Genomic DNA, 19,712 nt, shown 5'->3' with positions numbered 1-19,712 from the left:
ATGTTAGACAGCCATTACCAGTCTAGTTTCTTCCTCTATACAATCAAGGCCAGTTCCCAACATGTCTCGTCCCTAATGCACATCTGAGTGAATGAGTCTGTCTAAGCCTTTATAACTTATTGAGCCACACACATTATTACATGCTTCACATACATAATGTGTAAATGCACCTCCCTTGGCTGTTGACTCTTGACCAATTCACTGTCTGGGTCAGCAGCTTATTGAATAATGAGAAGTATTGAATAAATGTAACACAGCGCAATACAGCTGTTCCAATAAATAAAGACTGAAGCTACTGAAGATAATGTGACAGCATGTACTATAAAGCAGCAAACATCATTCTATCATGCATGCTGTTGTATCTGTTGTGAATGTTAACACAATACCAATGTATATTCATCATCGTGTCTGTGTGCAGGATCCGTTTCCAGAGAGAGGAGAGATTCTTGTCTCAGCAGAGGACCTGGAGCTGATTCTAGAAGTGGAAATTAATCAGTAAGTTTTCCTTTCGGCTTGAGACCATGCAGTGTGGTGCGTTCTGTCGCAGTGCCGTTAAAGTCTTTACTTTCATTGGTCAATATTATTTTCTGCAATACATCGCAGTGCTGGCTGTAATACAAATATGTTTATATTAATAGTCATTTTATAGTAAATGCTAATTTAGAGACTTGTTTGGAGTCTCCAGTGTTAGCACTTTGTAATCATCAGAGATAAAGCTGTTCTTCCAACACAAAACCTTCTTCAGGACAGAGGTGTTACTGATGAGGAAGCGACTTTTTTATTGCTGTTATAATGAGAAAATGGCGTGTTTTGGGCTGTTGAATGTAACTCTAAATGGATAACAAGTAATTCATTAATGAATAATGTTAAACTTGTGAATCTGTGTTTCAAGAGGAATAAAACATATTGTAATGTGCTGTTATAGCAAAATTATCCCACCAGTCACTGATAATTTCCTTTAACATAATGCAAAATGGTGTTTTATTCTTTATATAATGCTGATGAAGCATTAAGTTTCAGACATAATAGCACATGATGTGCCCAATTGAATAAAGATCTTTTAGTCTATTACACTAAAGAGTTTCAGTGATCAACAGACAGATAACATTACTCCCTGTCAATGAGAGTCTCGCTCATTCATCAGCTGTCACTATGCTGCCAGTATTTGATTAAATGATGCCTTTATTAGTAAGGATTGAGGAAATTAGTCGTAGTATATCATTAAAGGAGAGAGTTAAAGTATATGTAATTGCATATGGTATTAAGGGGACCTAGAAATTATATGTTTTCATAAATATGTTTACTAATGTTGGTGAAGCCTTGCTCCTAATAGATGTTAATAAGTAGAAGCTGATGTAGTTTGTTCGATTTAATCTGGTTCTGGGAGAGTGGTCTGGACAGTGCAGTGAATGCGTTGGACATTAGACAGGCTGTTAAACGACTGCTGTTCTGTTGGGGGAAGAAAAAACAGGCTATGTAGCTCCATCACAGTCTGATTGAATAGCCAAATGCTGACACACAGACCATGGAGTTTAGTAAGAATGGGACTGCAGGGAATATTCGACACAGGATTGTGTTTCTGCTCTTGGTTCTCATTAGTGGCAGAGTTAATGTTTGTGTTAGTCTCTGTCATCCCTTGTGATTCTTCACTCTCTTGCCTGCTGTGGAACATCCAAAGCCTTTTTTGGACTTAGAAAGGCAAAGTATTTTCCCAAGCTGGTCAAATTGAACGAGGAAGATGTTAAAAAGAGGAGGGAGAGGACAAAGAGGATGGAGGAATGGTTAGGAATTTAGATCACATCCTGGGTCTTGGGATAGGAAACAACTCCAGGACTATTTGATGAATTAACTGGAGACATCTTTTTTTTCAGTCATTAACAGTCTAGTTTTTCCCCTATGCAGTCAAAGCCAATCCCTGGCAGGTCTTGTCACTAATGCATCTGAGTGAATGCGTCTATCTATGCATTTATAACTTATTGAGCCACACAACATTATTACATGCTTCACATACATAATGTGTAAATGCTCATCTCTTGCCTGTTGACCCTTAACCAATTCACTGTCTGGGTCAGCAGCTTATTGAAGAATGTGGAGCACAGATGAAATGTTGCACATCACAATACAGACATTCCAATAAATAAAGACCGAAGCTGCGGAAGATAATGCCACAGGATGTGCTGTAAATTTTTTAGCACATCTTCCTACTCCATTTCTAGCAAAACTACAGCACTATTATTAATATGGACACTATTCTAAAATTCACTGTCAATATATATTTGTTTTACTTTAGCCACAAAGCTTACAAAAGCGTGTCCGTGATGCTTTTTAAAATGAGCTCTCTCGCAAAACCGAAACTGTTAGATTTAGCAAAGAGCTTTGGTAATTTGTTGTTTTTTTAAAGCCAAGAATAGCTTACAGTAAATGTCAGGAACTGCTGTGAGATTCACATTCACAAGAAATGAGGAGAGATTATTTATTGCATACTGTATATAAACAGTACACTTCCTGTACTTTTATTTAAGTAAAAATGTATAACAATATTAATAATAATATAATAGCAAAATAATCAATAATAATATAAGCATCTAATTATTTACCAAATTGAAATAAACATTAAAACAGTTTAATTATTGTTTAGTTGTTGTTGTTGTTGTTGTTGTTTAGTCAATATACAGTCTGGTGACAGATTAAAGGGAAGTGTTTGTCAGGTGTTGAGCTATCACTGTAGTGTACACCATTCTACCAGTAGATATCCCTCAGTCGGTGTATTGATAATGGTGGTGGAGGGTGGTGTCTAACACTAGGTTGAATTGATGTGACAGTGAAGGCCGTTGCATATTATTTCATCCTCATCAAACCCTTGAGTAAGCTTTTGTATCATGTGGATAGAGATCACTTCATCATTAGATCAGAATTGTTTCATCACCAGATAAAGGTGATCAATGAGAATAAATTTGTACTCATGTTCAATGAGCCTTCCTTCTAAAGTGACTCATTATTTATATTTGTGACTTGCCTGATTGCACTGATTCACATTTGTTGTGCCCCACCCCAAAGTTCACACCATTTTTGGTGTAAAATATTTTCCCCATGTATATTAAAAGGATCAGAAGCACTAAAAGCATTGACAGTAGTAGTGGGTAGCAGAAAAGCTAAATGGCCCTCTCTGAGTCAAAAACTACGTCCAATCAGTGCACTTCAACATGGTGTTCCCCAATCACCACAACAGTACTGAAAATTCAAGAGCAATCAGGGAGACATATGAAACCCTTCTTTCCAAATACAGGTCTTTTTCAAGTCATTCACGCTTGGTTTTGATGCTCTAAAACAAAAGCATTACAAACATAGGATACTATTTTTTAAGTGTGTAAATTTGTAAGTTTAAATTTACACACCTGATTAAATTATATGAATAAATTTCATACTGTATTTTGGCCATTTATTGTATTCTCTTCTGTGTGTGTGTGTGTGTGTGTGTGTGTGTGTGTGAATGTGTTGGCCATAAAAATAACTGAATAGGTGACTGTGTTTACAGTGAGCAAGTCAATTTATGGAGTAAAATAAACTGGCATGTGTGCTGTAGGAAAGATTTTCAACCTCAGGTAATGAGTTTTAATCTCATTGAGAACTAAATGTCACTTTTACATTGGATTTCCTGTGCTTATTCCATTCTCTTATCTTTAAATGAAATCTGTCTCTACAGAAATTAAATTTGTAAATCAGTTTTTGCCCAGTTGGTATTTATAGTTTCATTGTGATTTTAAATGGAGATTGGGTCATTAATTATGTGATGCACTCAAACAAAAGAAAGAAGAAGAAGGAACAGTATCTACTGTGCCGCACAGAAAACATGAAAGGATAAAGAGCATTTATTTAAAAGGATTATATTGAGATATTAAGGACCGTGCTTCTATGTGAAAATGTATAAGCATGTATATAACCACATTGGAAGGTACAGGGAAAAGGGAAGAAAGGAAATATGTGATAACTAAGATGAGTAGTGTGAAAAAATAAAAAAAGAGACCAAATGAAATTAGGATCACGTATTGTAAATGATAAGGTGCAAGAGAAGAGAGGCTTGAGAAACGGAAGAGAGAAGAAAGTGGTTTAACCAGGAATCATTCCTATATTTGACCTCAAATGAGAGCTTAAAACCACTGACCTCTATCTGTGATATTACTCCCGCAAGGCAAAACTCTAAAATCATTACAAGTTACTGGATGGAATAGGTGAGACGAAGTAATGGTCTGAAAACTGCCCATCTTCAACCTCCACTATGGTAGTTTGTGTTTGAATGTTAATGTGATAGTGTTTGCTGTTTTCACACACTGTGGACAAATTTACATAGATTATTGGCCTGTGGATGTTAAGTGTGTCACGTCTACACCAGCCTCACAGTCACCTCTACATAAAATATAGCCATCTGGTCCTTCACATTGTGGTCATTTTAGCAGTACTGACAATGTTTTCATGTTTTGGAAGATTGATGGGTTTCACATTTTTAAAGTTATTTAAACATTATTAAAAATTTTTTTTTTATGATATGCTTTCAGGGGAATTCATTGGAATGAGCAGACCACAGTATGCTTGCGTGTGAAAATTGCCACTGCAGCAGATTTGCTATTTTCTTATAAGAAACAGAGGAAAAAACTGGATTGATTTTTTGTAACATATTGTATGATCCAAATTAGGCTCCAGTGTACTTCTTTCTTTTTCTTTCTTTCTTTCTTTCTTTCTTTCTTTCTTTCTTTCTTTCTTTCATTCATTCATTCATTCATTCATTCATTCATTCATTCATTCATTCATTCATTCATTCATTCATCTTCAGTAAATGCTGAGCAAAAGGTATACATGTAGGCGATCTTCATTACGGGAGAAACCTTTCCGTCATTGCTAAATAGAAAGGTGACATGAATGACCGATCCAGTGTTAAGGCAGACACGAGTCAGCTCTATGAACAAAGCAAGCATAAAGGCTGAAAATCTAGATTGTGTAAAGGTTCATCCATTTCTGGCAGCAAAATTCCTGAACTTTATGTAGATCAAAGAAAACAGGCCGCATAACTGATTGCCAGAGCTTAGTGTTAGCTTTCTGTTTATATTCCAAGCAGTAAGTTAAAAATGGCTCACAGACTTCTTTCAGTGTTTAACATCACCTAAGATGGCAAAATAATCAGTGAGAGATGATGGGTGCTGTATGTATTACAATATTTCTGCTGCAAAGTAGCTGTTTTTTGTTGTTGTTTTTTTCAGCTTAAGCACATTGTGTTATTTCATGCATCTATGCGTTTCTGTTTTCATCTGTAATTGATGAAATTTTGTAAAAAAAAAAAAAGTGTGTGCCAGTTAATTGATGCTCAGTTTGCCATTTTTCATTGGCTGAATCCCAAATTGTTTGATTTTATGTTCACTACATAGTATTTCATTTCAGTTTATGGTTTGTACGGTTTCAAAATGCCCATTTAACGAAAGCACATAGACACTGAGTAAAATGATTTTCAGTAAGTCTTACAGACAATTGTTTAGTAAACAAAAATACCTTATTACCTTCTCTCACATCGATCTCTCACATCGAGATTACAGAATATTAGAGAATAAAGAGCAATGAAGAATTCTTAGCTGATGAATAAAGGGTATACATTCTCTATAGAAGAATTAATTCGAAGCTATCGGTGTATGGTATTAACTGATGTTAGCTCATTAATGATGAACAGCTAGACGTGGGTAATTGTATTGTTTTATGTTTACTATATTTACATTATTTGCTTTGCAAAATATGAAACATTAACTATCTGTAATTGTGGTTAATCGACAGCTGAGATGAGACTCCTGGTGAGAATGATGAGTGGTTTTGTTTGTTCAGTGTTAAATACAGTCAGTTAAGCTAGAAGCTTCCAAATGACGAGAAAGAATGAAGAGCTACACAGGCTAAACGGTTGAATTCCACCGGATGGCTTGAGAAATCTGCCAGATTAGTTTTGTTCAGATAGCAAGCCATTTCTACTCACTGCAGTTGCAGTTTATTTGCCCTCTAAACTCTACTTGCACTCATACTTCATGTTGTTTCTTTGATTCCTCAAGCGGTTCATAGTTTTCCTCTAAACTTCTCTCTGTATTTCATTCCATCTGGCTTTCTTACAGAGTGTTCTTGTAGCAGAAGTAAAGTTACTCTTGATAGCTTACCCTTCCTGCAGCAAAAATCTACAGGAGGATTAGCAGCTACATTATCTTCACTATCAGGAATATATATTTGCACCAGAATTTACTCAAAGATTTGCACTGTTATAAAGTAGGGTGAACATGAAGGTGGTGTTAGTTTTCTAGCTTGCTAGTTAATGGCCAGATTACCTTGCAATTAGTGAATGATATACAGAAAAAGGCATTTTCTACCTTTAACTATGGGTGTAAATGATGCACTCCAGCCATGATTTGATTTGATTGTTCAGTATTACTCATTCGATTTAATTATAATGTTAGACAAAGGTAATGATATTTGAATCAGTATTGCAAAATGATGTGCATTTATGTTTGTATAAAACCAAATAAATTAAAAACTATTTTATATTATAAGTAAAATGTACTACAGGTTCTTAAAAATAAATTAAAAAAAATTCATAAATTCTCCTCAAAATTTGATCTTAGTCAACAAAATGTCTGACCTGGGGACTTTGTAAATGGTCGACTAAAACATAATGAGCTCCATAGCAGAAATAGAGCTCCAAAGGTGGCTACAGTGACCGGGTTCAGTGATTTCATTCTCAGGCACTTTTTTTTGACAGAGATGCGGTTGTTTGAAAGTTAGTGAAGTGCACTTTTCAACCATTGTTATGTGGTTGTGTAACTGTATGATGTATAATGAGTGTTGGCCTTTGCAGTTATCAGTCACTTCACAAGTAAAGCTGATTTCACAGGCCCTCCACAACAGATTGTGAACAGCGTGGTCAGTAAATCTCACCTCTGTTGGTTGTACAGATTTGCGACATCTCTGATATTCAAACAGAGCAATTGCAATGGATGGATAATTAATCAAATGTTTATATCACACACTTCCACAATGCACATCATATTTTTTGCATCATGTCTCGGAGCATCGTTATACCCTACCATTAACCTTCGTTGAACCATTAGCACCTCATCAGCCCGAGTCTGTCATACACAGCTTTATGAAAACACTGCTTTGGATTTTTACCAGCTTACCACGTAAGGCAGGTGGAATATGCGGGCTTGGTGTTTTTACAAATTTTTTCTTCCTAGAATCAGAATTGCTTAATGAACATAAAAGTGTAGCTGAGTCTCTGCCATATTAAGCAATTTATTACATAATATGGAAACAAACTTGTTTTTTCAGAACAAGTCACTGTCATAGGCATTAAGTCTGTTTTCTTGTCTTTGCTGTTAATCTAGAATTTAGCACTATAAAAGTTCTCATAAATTAGGTCAAATGATGTTACCAGTAATGTATAGATGGATTAGAAGATATTTATTATTTCGGGATTTATTTTCCAGTGGGGATTTACCGCCGTATTTTCTGTAGATCCTCTTGACCTTTAAGTTAATGAGAGGATGGGCTCAGTATCCCCCTAAGGCCTGTCATCGTCATTGGGGGTTCGGGTTCATTTTAATAGGTTGCTTTTAGGTAGGACCTACTTTAATCATCACCAGAGAAAAGAGGACTAATTCAGTTAGTGTTGAAAAATGCCACATTTTCTATATGTAAATACTTGTTTATTCTGCTAATATTATCTCTTAGCAATGAGTGGCTTTTTGTAAGGTTGTAATGATATACAAAATCTAATTTAATACGATACATTTGCTACGAGCAAAAATAAGCATTGTTTTCTATAAGATTCCATTTTGAGTAAAACGTTCAACATTATAAAAATACAATAATTAAAACTTAATAATGGCCCAGTGTTTGTGTTATCTATCCATACTCTTACTGCACACAATGAAACAAAAGGCTGTGTAGTACAATATAACAATGTTGAAGCATGGCCGAATATACTTTAGCGCTCTGCCCAGGCTCTCATTGTTGTACAGGGTTGCCAAGTCTTCTCAATATTTCCACCCAAACTATATCTCAAAAGCTGCACATAAAGCAGTCGACCTGAAACAATTTCTTCTTCAAGTTATTTCTGAACTAGACCAATTGCATGTAAAAATCCCAGCAGCCCTGCTGGTGTGACTCAAAGGTGGCCTGTCTGAAGCTAGTTTTGCTGTGAAAGTCAGGCAGCTCTGTAGCTCAAATGTGCTTTTGAGTCTTTTGTTCTTCTCTATACCTAGTCGACTTGTATCTACTGGTATTCACTGCTATATTTTTTTTTCACCAGGAATCAGCTAGGAAAGTGTCCCTGAATTCAACAGAGAGAATTTACTCTTTGAGTGCCTGTGCACATTTAGTATGCTAGCGTATTAGGTCATGAAATTTAGCATGCTTAGGAGAAGTCTGGCTTAACCTCAGGAGCATCTCCTGATTGAATATAAAGAGGAAGTTACTTTTTCAGAGGTGGGAGCGTGAGCTTGACTGCGTTGAAACGTTTTACGCCTCTCATGAAAGAAATGAATATTTTGATCAGTAGCCTGCTATTTCACGTCTGTTGCATGTGTTGTTTGCAGATGTATTGCGCAGAGTGCCTCTGTATGGTACCTTCACGCTCTTAGCCTTTTGCAGAACATGCTGCTTGTTTAACGCCATGCTGTGCAGAGCAGAAGGATGTGGTAGTCCAAAAGGTGCCAATGAGTTCATCCATCTCCGCTAATGAGTGCATCACTCTCCGCTAATTCTCCGGCAGAGGAAATAGCACTCATGCAAATAAATTAACCGATAAATGCTTCTTTGCTTAAGTGTTTTGCAATACTATTGACTCAGGACAATTTCCCAGGACAAGCTCAATGTTAAGACACGTGCCAAAAAGGGTTAGGAAATGCTTGTGTTTTCTTTTCTTTCTTCCTTTTTTTTTTTTTGCATAATTCAACATACAATGTGTAGCTGTTTATGAAATCTCAGAACATCTGCACGTCTGGCCCAACAACGACTGACTCATTGTGGTGCAATGTGCTTCTTTCAGTCTCTTCTCTATAAGGGTGATTCTGTTCCTCTCTCAGCTGGTGTTTGTGTAATATGACTCTTCTCCATCTGTGCCTCCATATTAAAGAGTTGAACAATTGACTGCAGTAACACATTGTTGTAGCATATTGGTACAATTTTAGATAGTACTTCATCTGAATACACTCAAGCAGTAGTTTATTGTTCACAAATTACAAAGTGCTGACCAGAATCTCTAATGAGTTTAGAAAAACAAGTCTTACAAGCCAAATGTAACTAAGGCAGAACATATGAGTGGGATATACAGTCTAGTAAGATCTAGACCATGGGTATACTTGACATTGAATAGTTTTAACTGCCAGTAAAAACTGTAACTCTAGTGCCAGAACAAGAGCACAGCTTTCCAGTCAGAATTCTTCCAGCATTGTGTCTCTGGACGCCAGTCAAAATTTTGACTGCCGTGTGCAAGCTCAGAGCGTCCAGCTTATGGTGGTTGTTTTTCTTCATTGTGGAACAACACATACGATTGTTTTAGCATGAAGCCAGCAGACATACAGTCGAGCAAACTTACTATATTGTTAGCACGGAGGCATTTGGAAACCCTCCCCCACCCACCCAAATATCCTGCCACGTCTCAGCCTGGCAGCGTGGAAGAGTAGCTAGAAAAAGAAGAATGAAGAAAAGAGAAGAGAAAAAGGGGGTACATTTGGGTTTCTTGCCTCGCTTTTGCCTGCTTTGTTTCTTTCCGTAGCTCTATGTTCCTGTCTAGCACACACAAACACACACACACACACACACAGCCTTTGTTTTAAGTCTAATAGCCTAACTGTGTAAGATGATTGCTCACAGATGGTACTGTTTAAAGAGGCAAGGAATGTAATACCCTTTGAGGGTCAGTAGGTCATTTCTAGTCACATATCCCCCCACTCCATATTTATGTCCTTCTTTAAACTCTCTCTCTCTCTGTCTCTCTCTCTCTCACTCACTCACTCACACACACACACACATACACACGTGCACACACACACACACACAAAATTGGCAGAGTTTTCCCTTCAAACATCTTACAGCTGTCCTTGCTAGGTCTAAATCCTGAAAATGAGAATCATGTTTTGACAAAATTGAAAGGAAAAAAAAGAGAAAAACTGTTCTGGATGTCATTGTGTGTGTGTGTGTGTGTGCGCACGTGTGTGCGTGTGATGTATTGTGCTTGCTCAGCCACTCTTTTTATGTTAAGCTGATTTATCATGTAATTGTGCAGAATGCTGCCATGTTATCAGAATGTGCCGTTGTGATCTTCCGCTGCGGTGCAGGACACGTTCACGTATTGTGTCATTAATCACTCCGACTTCTAACAGAGCTTGTCAAAACTGCACATGTGCTCAGTAATCCAGATGGGAATAAAAATATCAGTTATTCAAACACGACTGACAGACCAAACCAGCAAAATATAAGTTTCCATCAAATCTCTTTCCAAAGCTCTCAAATCTATGGCAAACCCTGAAAGTGGACAAAAGATTCAAATTAGGCTTTTTGCAGGTTTTATTCTTTATGCTTTTTTGAAGGGCGAGTGAGAAAGTAAAAGAGAACAGGTAACAGACAAGAAACTTTTTTTTTTGTTGTTGTCATGTCACAGTATGAGTTCCAGGAGATGTGATACAGGAACAAAGAAATCAGCTTTTACACACCCACATCTGTAGAACGAGATTTTTTCTGGGTTTTTTTTTTTATTTATGTCAGTGTGAAGACACTGTGTGGATCCTCCTGTTGCAGATACCAGCGGTTAAGCCACATCTTCAGTTAGAAATGAAGACAGCCACACCTTGTGTGAAGAGAGCATCCGGGGCTTGCGGCTCACCGGGAGCGGTGCATGTGTGGTCGAAATTGTGTTTTCTTTTCTAACCCACACAAGGCTTCCTGTTTACACCTTTTCTCTGCACTTTTAAAATAAGACTTACTGTCAAGCCTTATTTCTTTGATACATATCCAGCTATTAATAGAAAAATACCGAGATTTTTTTTCTAAGAAGAAGTAAGAGGAAGTAGTCGGAGCAGTGCTTTAATATCTCACAGTAAAGAGCTTCTCTCAGGACATTCATCAATTTGGCGGAGGTAAAGCATTACAGAGCGGGGTGGTGGTGGTGGTGGTGGTGGTGGAGGAGAGTCATTTCAAATGGCTGATTGTTAAAGTGCACCTGTTTTTAATGCTGGCAGAAAACACACACACACACACCTGGTCTTTAATGTTTTTGATACACATAAACATAAAAATTAATCTACAAGGCTCAATGATCAGCTCTTCCAAACTCCTTAAGCACAGATAGACACACCCGGAAATATTTAAAACAGTAATCAGGCACTTCTCATCAAGACACCATTCTCACTACAGCTCCACTTCCTCTGTCTCTGTCTCTCTCTTTCTCTTTCTTTCTTTCTATCTCATGCCTTAAAAAATGAATTTGACCCATGCTCTGTCATTCTCTCTTCCCTTCTCCAATCAACTGTTCATCATCCTCAATAACAGGAGAAATACATTGATTCCAGCACACAGACACATACATAAAACAGTCCAGTTAAGCAGCTTTTTGGTTTGTGTGGCTGGAGTTTACACATTAAAAGGAATTACATCAGCAGAGAAGTGTGTAATTCACCTGCAGGCTCTACCTCCTACCCAGCACTCACTTCTTAAAATATTGAGCTCCAGGCTCAGTGTAGAATACGTTTACATCCATTAAAAAGTAAGTGCAACGAGAGATACTTACCATTCCACCTGAATAAAACAGCTGTTTCTAACTTGCTAAGTTTGCTCCACCACTGGTGCGTGTAATAGTTAGCCAAAAGTGAGGTGATCAGAAGTGAATGTAAATTGAGTATGTAGGCACCATGAATACTAAATATACTGTAAATATTTTTTGCTTAGTAGAGAAATTTATAGGCTTCAATTAAGCATAACACAGTACATGAAATATACATAACTATCTTCTTCTATAGCCATTTTATTTACAAGATGCATTAAAATGCACAGAGGCATTTCCAATTAGTGTGTTTGCTCAAGGCCTCATATTCCATACGTACCATATGCTAATTCAGATGCGTGTTTTACTGTGAGCTTGTTACTAGAAAATAGGCTTTCCAAAGATAAGTCTGTAAAAGCCTACAGTCAGGTTTTGGTGTGGGCAGGAAAACACCAATGCGTGTGCACTTTATCACAACTATTGCTAAAGCTTATTAACAAATCACATAAAAATGATCAACAGCTTTGCTAATTAGCACTATCCATCTGCTTAGGTGGCTAATTATTTTGCCAGTTGTTATTAGGGCTGGGAAATATGATGATATATCAATGGCATGATATATTATGTCGCTATAACACTTTTCAGAGTTTACATTTTTTATAGTAGCGGTTATGTGATTGGTGTTAAATATTTGTATTGATTTTTATTTGTTTGGTTGGTGAGGAAAAAAATGAAAAATTACTTTTTTAAATTTCTTATTCTTTGTTAAATAATATATTTTTGAATAAATGAAATAAAAAAAATATAGATTTTTTTTAATGCAGCACTACTGTTTGCTGCCATTTCTAAAGCAAATATCATGATGCATATTAAATATCATTGAAAAATATCAAGCTGTTACAACACTAAGACCTGAGCTAGATGTATGTGCAGGACTGTTTATTTAATCCCATTCCTGCAATTATTACTGTTCCTGCTTAAAATTTTCAGATGAATAGTTGGTTCTGTTTCTCAAAATATAAACAAATTAGTCATTTAAACCCCAGTAACACCGAGCAGATTAAGGCAGTTACTGAAGATGAATAAATAAGCAGGAAATGCATCACATGGCACCGTGTGAGCACCATGTTAATGAACGTGGGGTTTCATTGCCCTACAAGCTTCATATCTGACCTCCTCTCGCTCCTGCCTGCAATGAAGTAAAAACCTCTGCACTCGTGTGACTTTTTTGATTGGGTCCAGCAGGATCTGAGCACGAGTGCACAACTCTCTGATTTCTACAGTCAAAGCCATTGAAGTGAGGGTAGCTTTTTGTGTGTTTTTGTGCTGTTCCAAGAACATTCCAAGAACATTTCTTTTTGAAGGTTAAGCAATGGGATCGGTAGAAGGGAAGCTGGACTTAAATCGGCGTAAACGCCACAGGACAACACATGTGGGCAGAAGTCGAAGCACGATACTGTGCTCTTCACAATTTGAAGCTTTGATGCTCTCAGTAGTGAAGGGCTTGTTATTGCTATTTTCTTTCTCCCCTCTGGTTGTGTTTGGTGAGCACGTAGCTGTTTACCCACATGCCTTTGGGAGCTCACACACTCTCTGCACTAAGCCAAGGCTAATTGAAGGAGAGTTGCTGGGCTTTTGTGTAGCTGAGAGCAGGTGAAATTCATGCAGCTTTAATATCAGCAGAGTTGACCATAATACCAGTGTGTGTACTGTTCAATTCATTACTACTGGCTAAAGTATGGTATTTTTTTTTTTGCATATATCAGGTCTTGTGTTTTATTGATTTAGTATTCATTTCATGCTCTGTGTTTTGATGTCATTAGATTTAGATCTTAGAGGGTTATGTGTAATGAGGTGAATTCCAAATAATATAAATATCTATAGACAGAGTTAAAGAATAACAGCATGTGCTCTTCAAAATGTCAAAGATTTCCACTTTATATGAATTTTCATGCCCTCATGCATACACATATCTGTTCAGAATCATAGTGGTAGTCTGTATTACGATGCCAGATTGACAATGCCCCATTATTCATCATTTGTTGAATGCTAATCATCATGTTGTTTGGGTGATTGCTTTATTCATGTGGTGAGATTTCATTTATTCTGTGCTACACGTTCTGACAGCTTCAGCCTTCTATTCACAGTGCCATATGATTTCACTCTATATTGTTTCGGTGGTGTTCTTGTAGAAGCTTCAACTACTTGGAGAGATTGAAAACGGAAATGCAATTTCATAGAACAGAATCAAAAAAACCCACGGTGCGTTTAAACCTACTGTTTTCCTGTGAAGGACTTCTTTACAGATATAACCGTGTATTTAGGAAATGGATATTTATTCTTCCTTTCGGTCAGTCGCACTCACATAGGCAGAGGCATACACATATAAATTAATGGGCTGGTCCAGATGCCTAACACTAGTTGTCATTCTCTTATTGCAGAACGTCCTGTAATGTATAATTTATTTTCCATTAGGTTCAGCACTAGTGGATAATGACTGGTGCAGAGGGGGTTTAGGGCACGCCTCTGCTCCAGCCTCTCCCAGCTGCACTTATGATGCCTATTTATTTGTGACTTTGGCGGCGAGTGGGCACTAGGCAGATGCACTGCACTACTTTAGCCAAAAAGCCATCTATCACTCCCTTTGCCATGCCAAACAAAACCTAGAGACTGCAATTACAACAGCTTGGCGCTTGACGAGCACACGTGACAGGGTGTGTGTGTGTGTGTTCATAATTGTTCTACATTGTGTATATATGCAGATATAAATGATCTAGCAGGGTATTTCATAGATAAAAAGACATCAGTCTAAGTTTTCAACAGCACCACCAATGGCAGTAAGAAAGACACTCAGAAGACCCATGAAGAAGGAAGGCTGGGGCTGGTTTCTTTCTAGTCCTGACTCTAAATTCATAAGAATTCATGACATGCCTACAAGATTTGATCTAGATTGGGGCTTACATTCTTCAGCTAACTCACTCTTTCATCCTTTTTTGGCCAAAATGTGTCCAACTTTGGAGGGGAAACAACATTTAAGCATGTAAAAATAAAACTAAATAACAAGATGTTTTGAGGCTTGAACAAAAGTTACAACTCTTCTGTTTTATTAGGTTTGGTATTCAGAGGAAACATGGCATTAAGACAATACAGCATTATGAATTTGAGACACTTACCTATTTGCCTTTAAGTGTGTGTGTGTGTGTAGTATTTTGTGCCATGTTCTTGTTGTTGTAATTATTATTGTTTAATAAGATCTCTTAATATAATGCATTATTCCACCTTTTAGTGAATAATTAGTTTCATTGTGGAGCTATATTAGGGTTTTAGATTTTAGCCCAGACATTGCTGTTTGTGTGTGTGTGTGTGTGTGCATGATAGAAAAGAGGAAAGTGAGGATTAGGCCACAGATCAGACACCTTTTTCATGTCTCACTCTTATTTCCATGCATCTTTCCTAAAGTTCTCAGCTTTCTCTGCCTCCACATTCTGCAGCCTGAATACCATATGATTATACTTTACCTTAAATGATTCACTTCATGTGTTTTGTGAGATGAGATGATGAGAAGGATTACACTTCTAAAGAGTGGGTTTATTGAGTATGTGGAAGCAGGGTAAAGGTTCGATAATGTATCACAGGGTTGTTTGTGAAAAAAGAAAACCTTGCTATTCATCCGTTCGACTCTTACCTCAGATATCATCCCAGTGACGTCTACCAGTTCAGTCTTATGCAATTCTTGCAGACTTCAGAAATCACATTGAGCTAAATGATTAAAACTTTATGAAGCCAGAATAGTAATGTCATTACATGGCCACACATTTTGCATCAAGGACAAATGCAACCTTGTCCCATACATATTTAAATGATTTTCTACTCCATCAGTGGATAAAAGCTTTGGTGGCTGGTGGTCTGGTCACAGAGAGCCAAAATGTTTTTTATTTTAATTTTTTTTTTTTTTAATAGTGATCTAATTCAGTTGCACAAGTGAATTTCCAACCAGTCAAAAAAAAAAGTGCAAGTGCAACCTCTTTTTCTGTAGTCTGTAGTGTCCTCAATATCTAATGAATTTGGCTGCAGAAAGCTGGCAGAGCAAAGCCAGCAAAACATATTATCACTCTAGCTAAGGGTTTTGATGAAAATCACACGGGTTGCTGAGAGACCTCTTTAGATTAGTTCACAACTTACTTGGCCATCTGCTGTAGAGGAAACATGTTCAACAAGATAGTGAGTGATACAGCTGTTTCACCAGAGGAAATGAACACAGTAATACACTGGCAATGCTTTCAATGTCAGTGCTTTGTATCAGAAATAAACATTTGTTTTTGGTGTGTGTGTGTGTTTTAGGGAACTTCTGGCTAAAGACTTCACAGCGACTCACTACGAAGACAACCGGCCAGTTACCTATACTAACAGTCACACTGTAAGCAAGATTTACATCCTCTTCCCCTCTCTTCTTTCTCACTCCCTTTTTCAGTCTATCTTTCTTTGCTTCTCTCTACCTTCTTACTCCCAAGGGCATTATCTTCACATGCTAGGCCACATGACAGCATGATCGTTTAGCTGGAAAACAACATCCCGTGCTCTGTGCCCACACACACACACAAACACACACACACATTCGCATATCAGCATACCATGAATGTTGAATGGCACAAAGGGCAACCTACTTTGCTGAAAACACCTTTTTACTTCAAAAACAGTTCAGTTCAAAGTAGCAGCGACTTTTGTCACTCCCTATTTCTTAGTATTTCTTGCTGCAGAGTGCAGTTTTATTTGGGCCAGTTTATTGCACACTTGTGCAGAAAGGTGTGAGCCACTATCTTCCTGTCATATGGTGGTGAGGTGTGAACCTGCCAGATTCAATTAAGATGAGAAACTGATGCAAAGTGCCTAGCACATCATGCACACATCCTGCATCGCTGCCATTGCAAAGGTCTCAGCACAGCAGAAACAGTCTGTTCATTCAGATTCTTTGCCACATTATATTCAACTGATCACCATTTCCAATTTACTCGAAAAAAATATCAGCAAAGGACATTCAAACAGTATGTCTGTGCATCGCTACGTTTTTTTAAAAGCATGTCTCGAACATTTCATTTCAATATCTAATACGAAATTACCATATTGACACATTTCATCTGTTTACGTGAGACATATTCAGCTCTGAAATTTGCTTTCTGCTATGGATAGATTGCTGTTGCACAATATGTTGCTTAGACGCTTCAATGTAAATGAAAAGAATATGGAGGAAAATGAATAAGTAACCAACTTTAGAGTTATGTACTCCTTACTTTTTTACATATTTTGGTTGATATGTTGGGTAAAAATTTGGACAGAGCACTATGTAAACACTCGTTGCTGCAGTATTAGTCGTTGCATAGTGGTATAGTAGAAGCCTCAAATATGCCAAAAACACCCTAGTTTTGTTTTTTGTTTTTAAATCACATTTCCTGTTATGTTTTGTGATCATTCAGTTCATTTTCAGCGATCCCAAATAAAGCATCTATGTGTGTTTTAATGGTAAAAGTACCTCAAATCTTTACTTAAGTAAAAGTCCAATTGCTCATCAAAAATACTTTAATAGAAATGATAAATACAGCTCCATATTCTTCACTGACTTGCACTTAAATAAGTTTAAGCCTACGGTAAAAGAACATCAGAAACTGATTCAAGAATATAGATGTCTACCTAAAATCTTTTGTGGAAAAACATTAGCAAAGTCTGACTAACCCCTACTTTATTTCTAATCTCTCAAATATTTAATTATAAAGGCTTGTAGTGATGCAGTGTTTAGAAAGAAAAAAATTTCCTATTAAGAGACAAAAGCAATAGGTACAAGAAAAGCTCAAGTACTTAAAAAACAGACTTAAATGCATTAATAAAGTACATCCCAAGACTGATTTTGATAAACGAAACTACTAAACTAACATTCTGCCAGTCTCTAAGCAGTCTAACATTAGTTAACAGTCTGTGAAGACATCCATTGCACATTGGCTCCCACCTATTCAGCAAAACTGTTCCTTTCATTAGAATTGTTAATGAAAAAGTCGTACATCAAAGAAAATCGATTGAACGTGAATATTGCGCTTGGCAGATTATACTGTTATGCCGCAGTCACTCATTATCAGAACTGAGATGTATATGTCAGGTGTAGTTATTAAAGACTGTTCAAAGCTCTTCTAATTTGCTGGCATAAATCAAGACAGGAACTAAATGGTGCACCTTTGGCTGGCAGTCATTATTTCATATTGAGTGTCTTCCTGAGTACAGCTCTGTCTCTTTATTAGGAAACATCTGCTTCAGCTGTTAGAGGAAGCTGGGGAGGAATCACAGCTGCTAGTTTCAGTCTCTCTTTCCGGGCTAGCCACTGCCCTTCTTTTCTAAAAAAGGTCTTGGTCTCATTTTTTAGGAGAATATCATCCAAATTAAACATGTGGTGCTTCCAATTCTGCTGCTAATTGGAATGTGTCGCCGATTTTGAATAATTTTTTGTGTGTGTCAGCGGGGTGACTCTAAAAGGAGATATAAAGAGTTTATGAGACAAACATGACAGCTGCAGCAGTCTCTGATTTATTTGATCTGTAACTCTAACAGAAAAATAATCATACTGCATGCACTGTTTTGAGTCAATTTCTTCTTAATGGTTATGAGGTTGTGGGTGTATCCAAGCCTACCAAACCCCAAAGCAATTCCATGTGTTCAAACTTCACTTGGTTTTCAATTAGCTAATATGATACTAAACTACCACATCATTTGGTTTCTAATTCAGCTGCCTTTGCAAAAAAAATAAAAAAATAATAATAATGTAATGAGGAGACTCTGAATTATGGCTTAACTACATTAAGACATTTGCTTTTTAGATTCCTAAGCTGTGCTGAATATTGTCAGGTTTCTCCAGCACATTTAGGTGAGGAAATTGGAAGTTTGATATCATCTTCTCTGCTATCTCTGTGTGCTTTGAGATGCACACTGTTGCTGGCTATTCAGTGTCTGTGACCTTGTGGTTATAGCTGTCAGACACTTTACCACTGCAGCCTCACGTAAAAGCCTACACAAGTCGTTAAGTGTGTCTGTAACTACTGTGTTTGTTTTTTAAGCATGAAAATGCACAGATTTCTCCTACTATATTAATTATTTTTTAGGCATGCACGTATTACTACTATACTCTCAGTGGTTTTTTTGTTTTTTTTTCTTCAGAAAGATCCCCTGAAAGCAGAAAATATGTTACGTCATATGCAGGCCCAAAACCAGAAATCAAGTACAGAAATCAAATATCTACAAATATCTAATCAAGAAGGATGCTCAGTTCCAACATAGGCTAGTCAAGTAACATAAAAGGAAAAATATTTTTATCAGTTCAAAAATGGCATGAATTTGATTAAAATTTCAGATTAATAGCGAACGCTAAATACATTGTTTTTTTTTGTTTTTGTTTTTTTTTAGTTTAATGTTTAGATAATATTTAATAATTCAGTTGGAATGAATGAGGTGGCATTAGCAACAGAACAAGTAGCTATGTTAAAATGTGCTGCTTTAGATTTTTCTTTAGAAAAATGCTTCTTGCTTCTTTAGACTTTTACATGAAAGGTAATGCCTTTATTGCTTAAACCGGCAAAAGAAAAACTATTAGCAAAGTTGAGCAGCTTTGTTTGACATTGATGTGAATGTGATTGGATGCCTTTAAAAAACGCTAATTGAAATAAGTGCAAAGCGTCTGATAAATATCTCCTGCTGTCTGAGATTTTTAATGAGCACTTGAAGGGAAAGTCTTAGTAGTATTCAATTTCAGTAATACTTGAATAAAGTACAAATGGTTTTAATGTACAGTAATGAAGGACTACTCTTTAATCTTCTCCACCCATTACTCCTTTCCACCACTGCACAAAACCCCAACTAGAATCATTTAAGAGCTATTTCCATTAAAAGTACACCTGCA

At 36.9% G+C, this 19,712-nt stretch overlaps 1 protein-coding gene across 2 annotated transcripts in view; it reads left to right on the top strand.

Annotated features, from left to right (window-relative positions):
* The window catches only part of adam19a (ADAM metallopeptidase domain 19a), a 76,180-nt gene that overhangs the window by 25,336 nt on the left and 31,132 nt on the right, over window positions 1-19,712 (top strand). Inside the window, exons 3-4 of one of the 2 annotated variants that reach the window (XM_058395319.1) lie at window positions 419-495; window positions 16,121-16,196. In XM_058395319.1, the coding sequence (XP_058251302.1) occupies window positions 419-495; window positions 16,121-16,196 (153 nt within the window). Of the gene's footprint in view, window positions 1-418; window positions 496-16,120; window positions 16,197-19,712 lie in introns of those variants that run through there. The other variant, XM_058395320.1, reaches the window with a different exon arrangement.

The sequence above is a fragment of the Hemibagrus wyckioides genome, linkage group LG07 (assembly GCF_019097595.1).
Source record: "Hemibagrus wyckioides isolate EC202008001 linkage group LG07, SWU_Hwy_1.0, whole genome shotgun sequence".
NCBI lineage: Eukaryota > Metazoa > Chordata > Actinopteri > Siluriformes > Bagridae > Hemibagrus > Hemibagrus wyckioides.
Note: the sequence above shows the minus strand (reverse complement) of the source record. Positions and strands in the feature narration are given on the sequence as shown.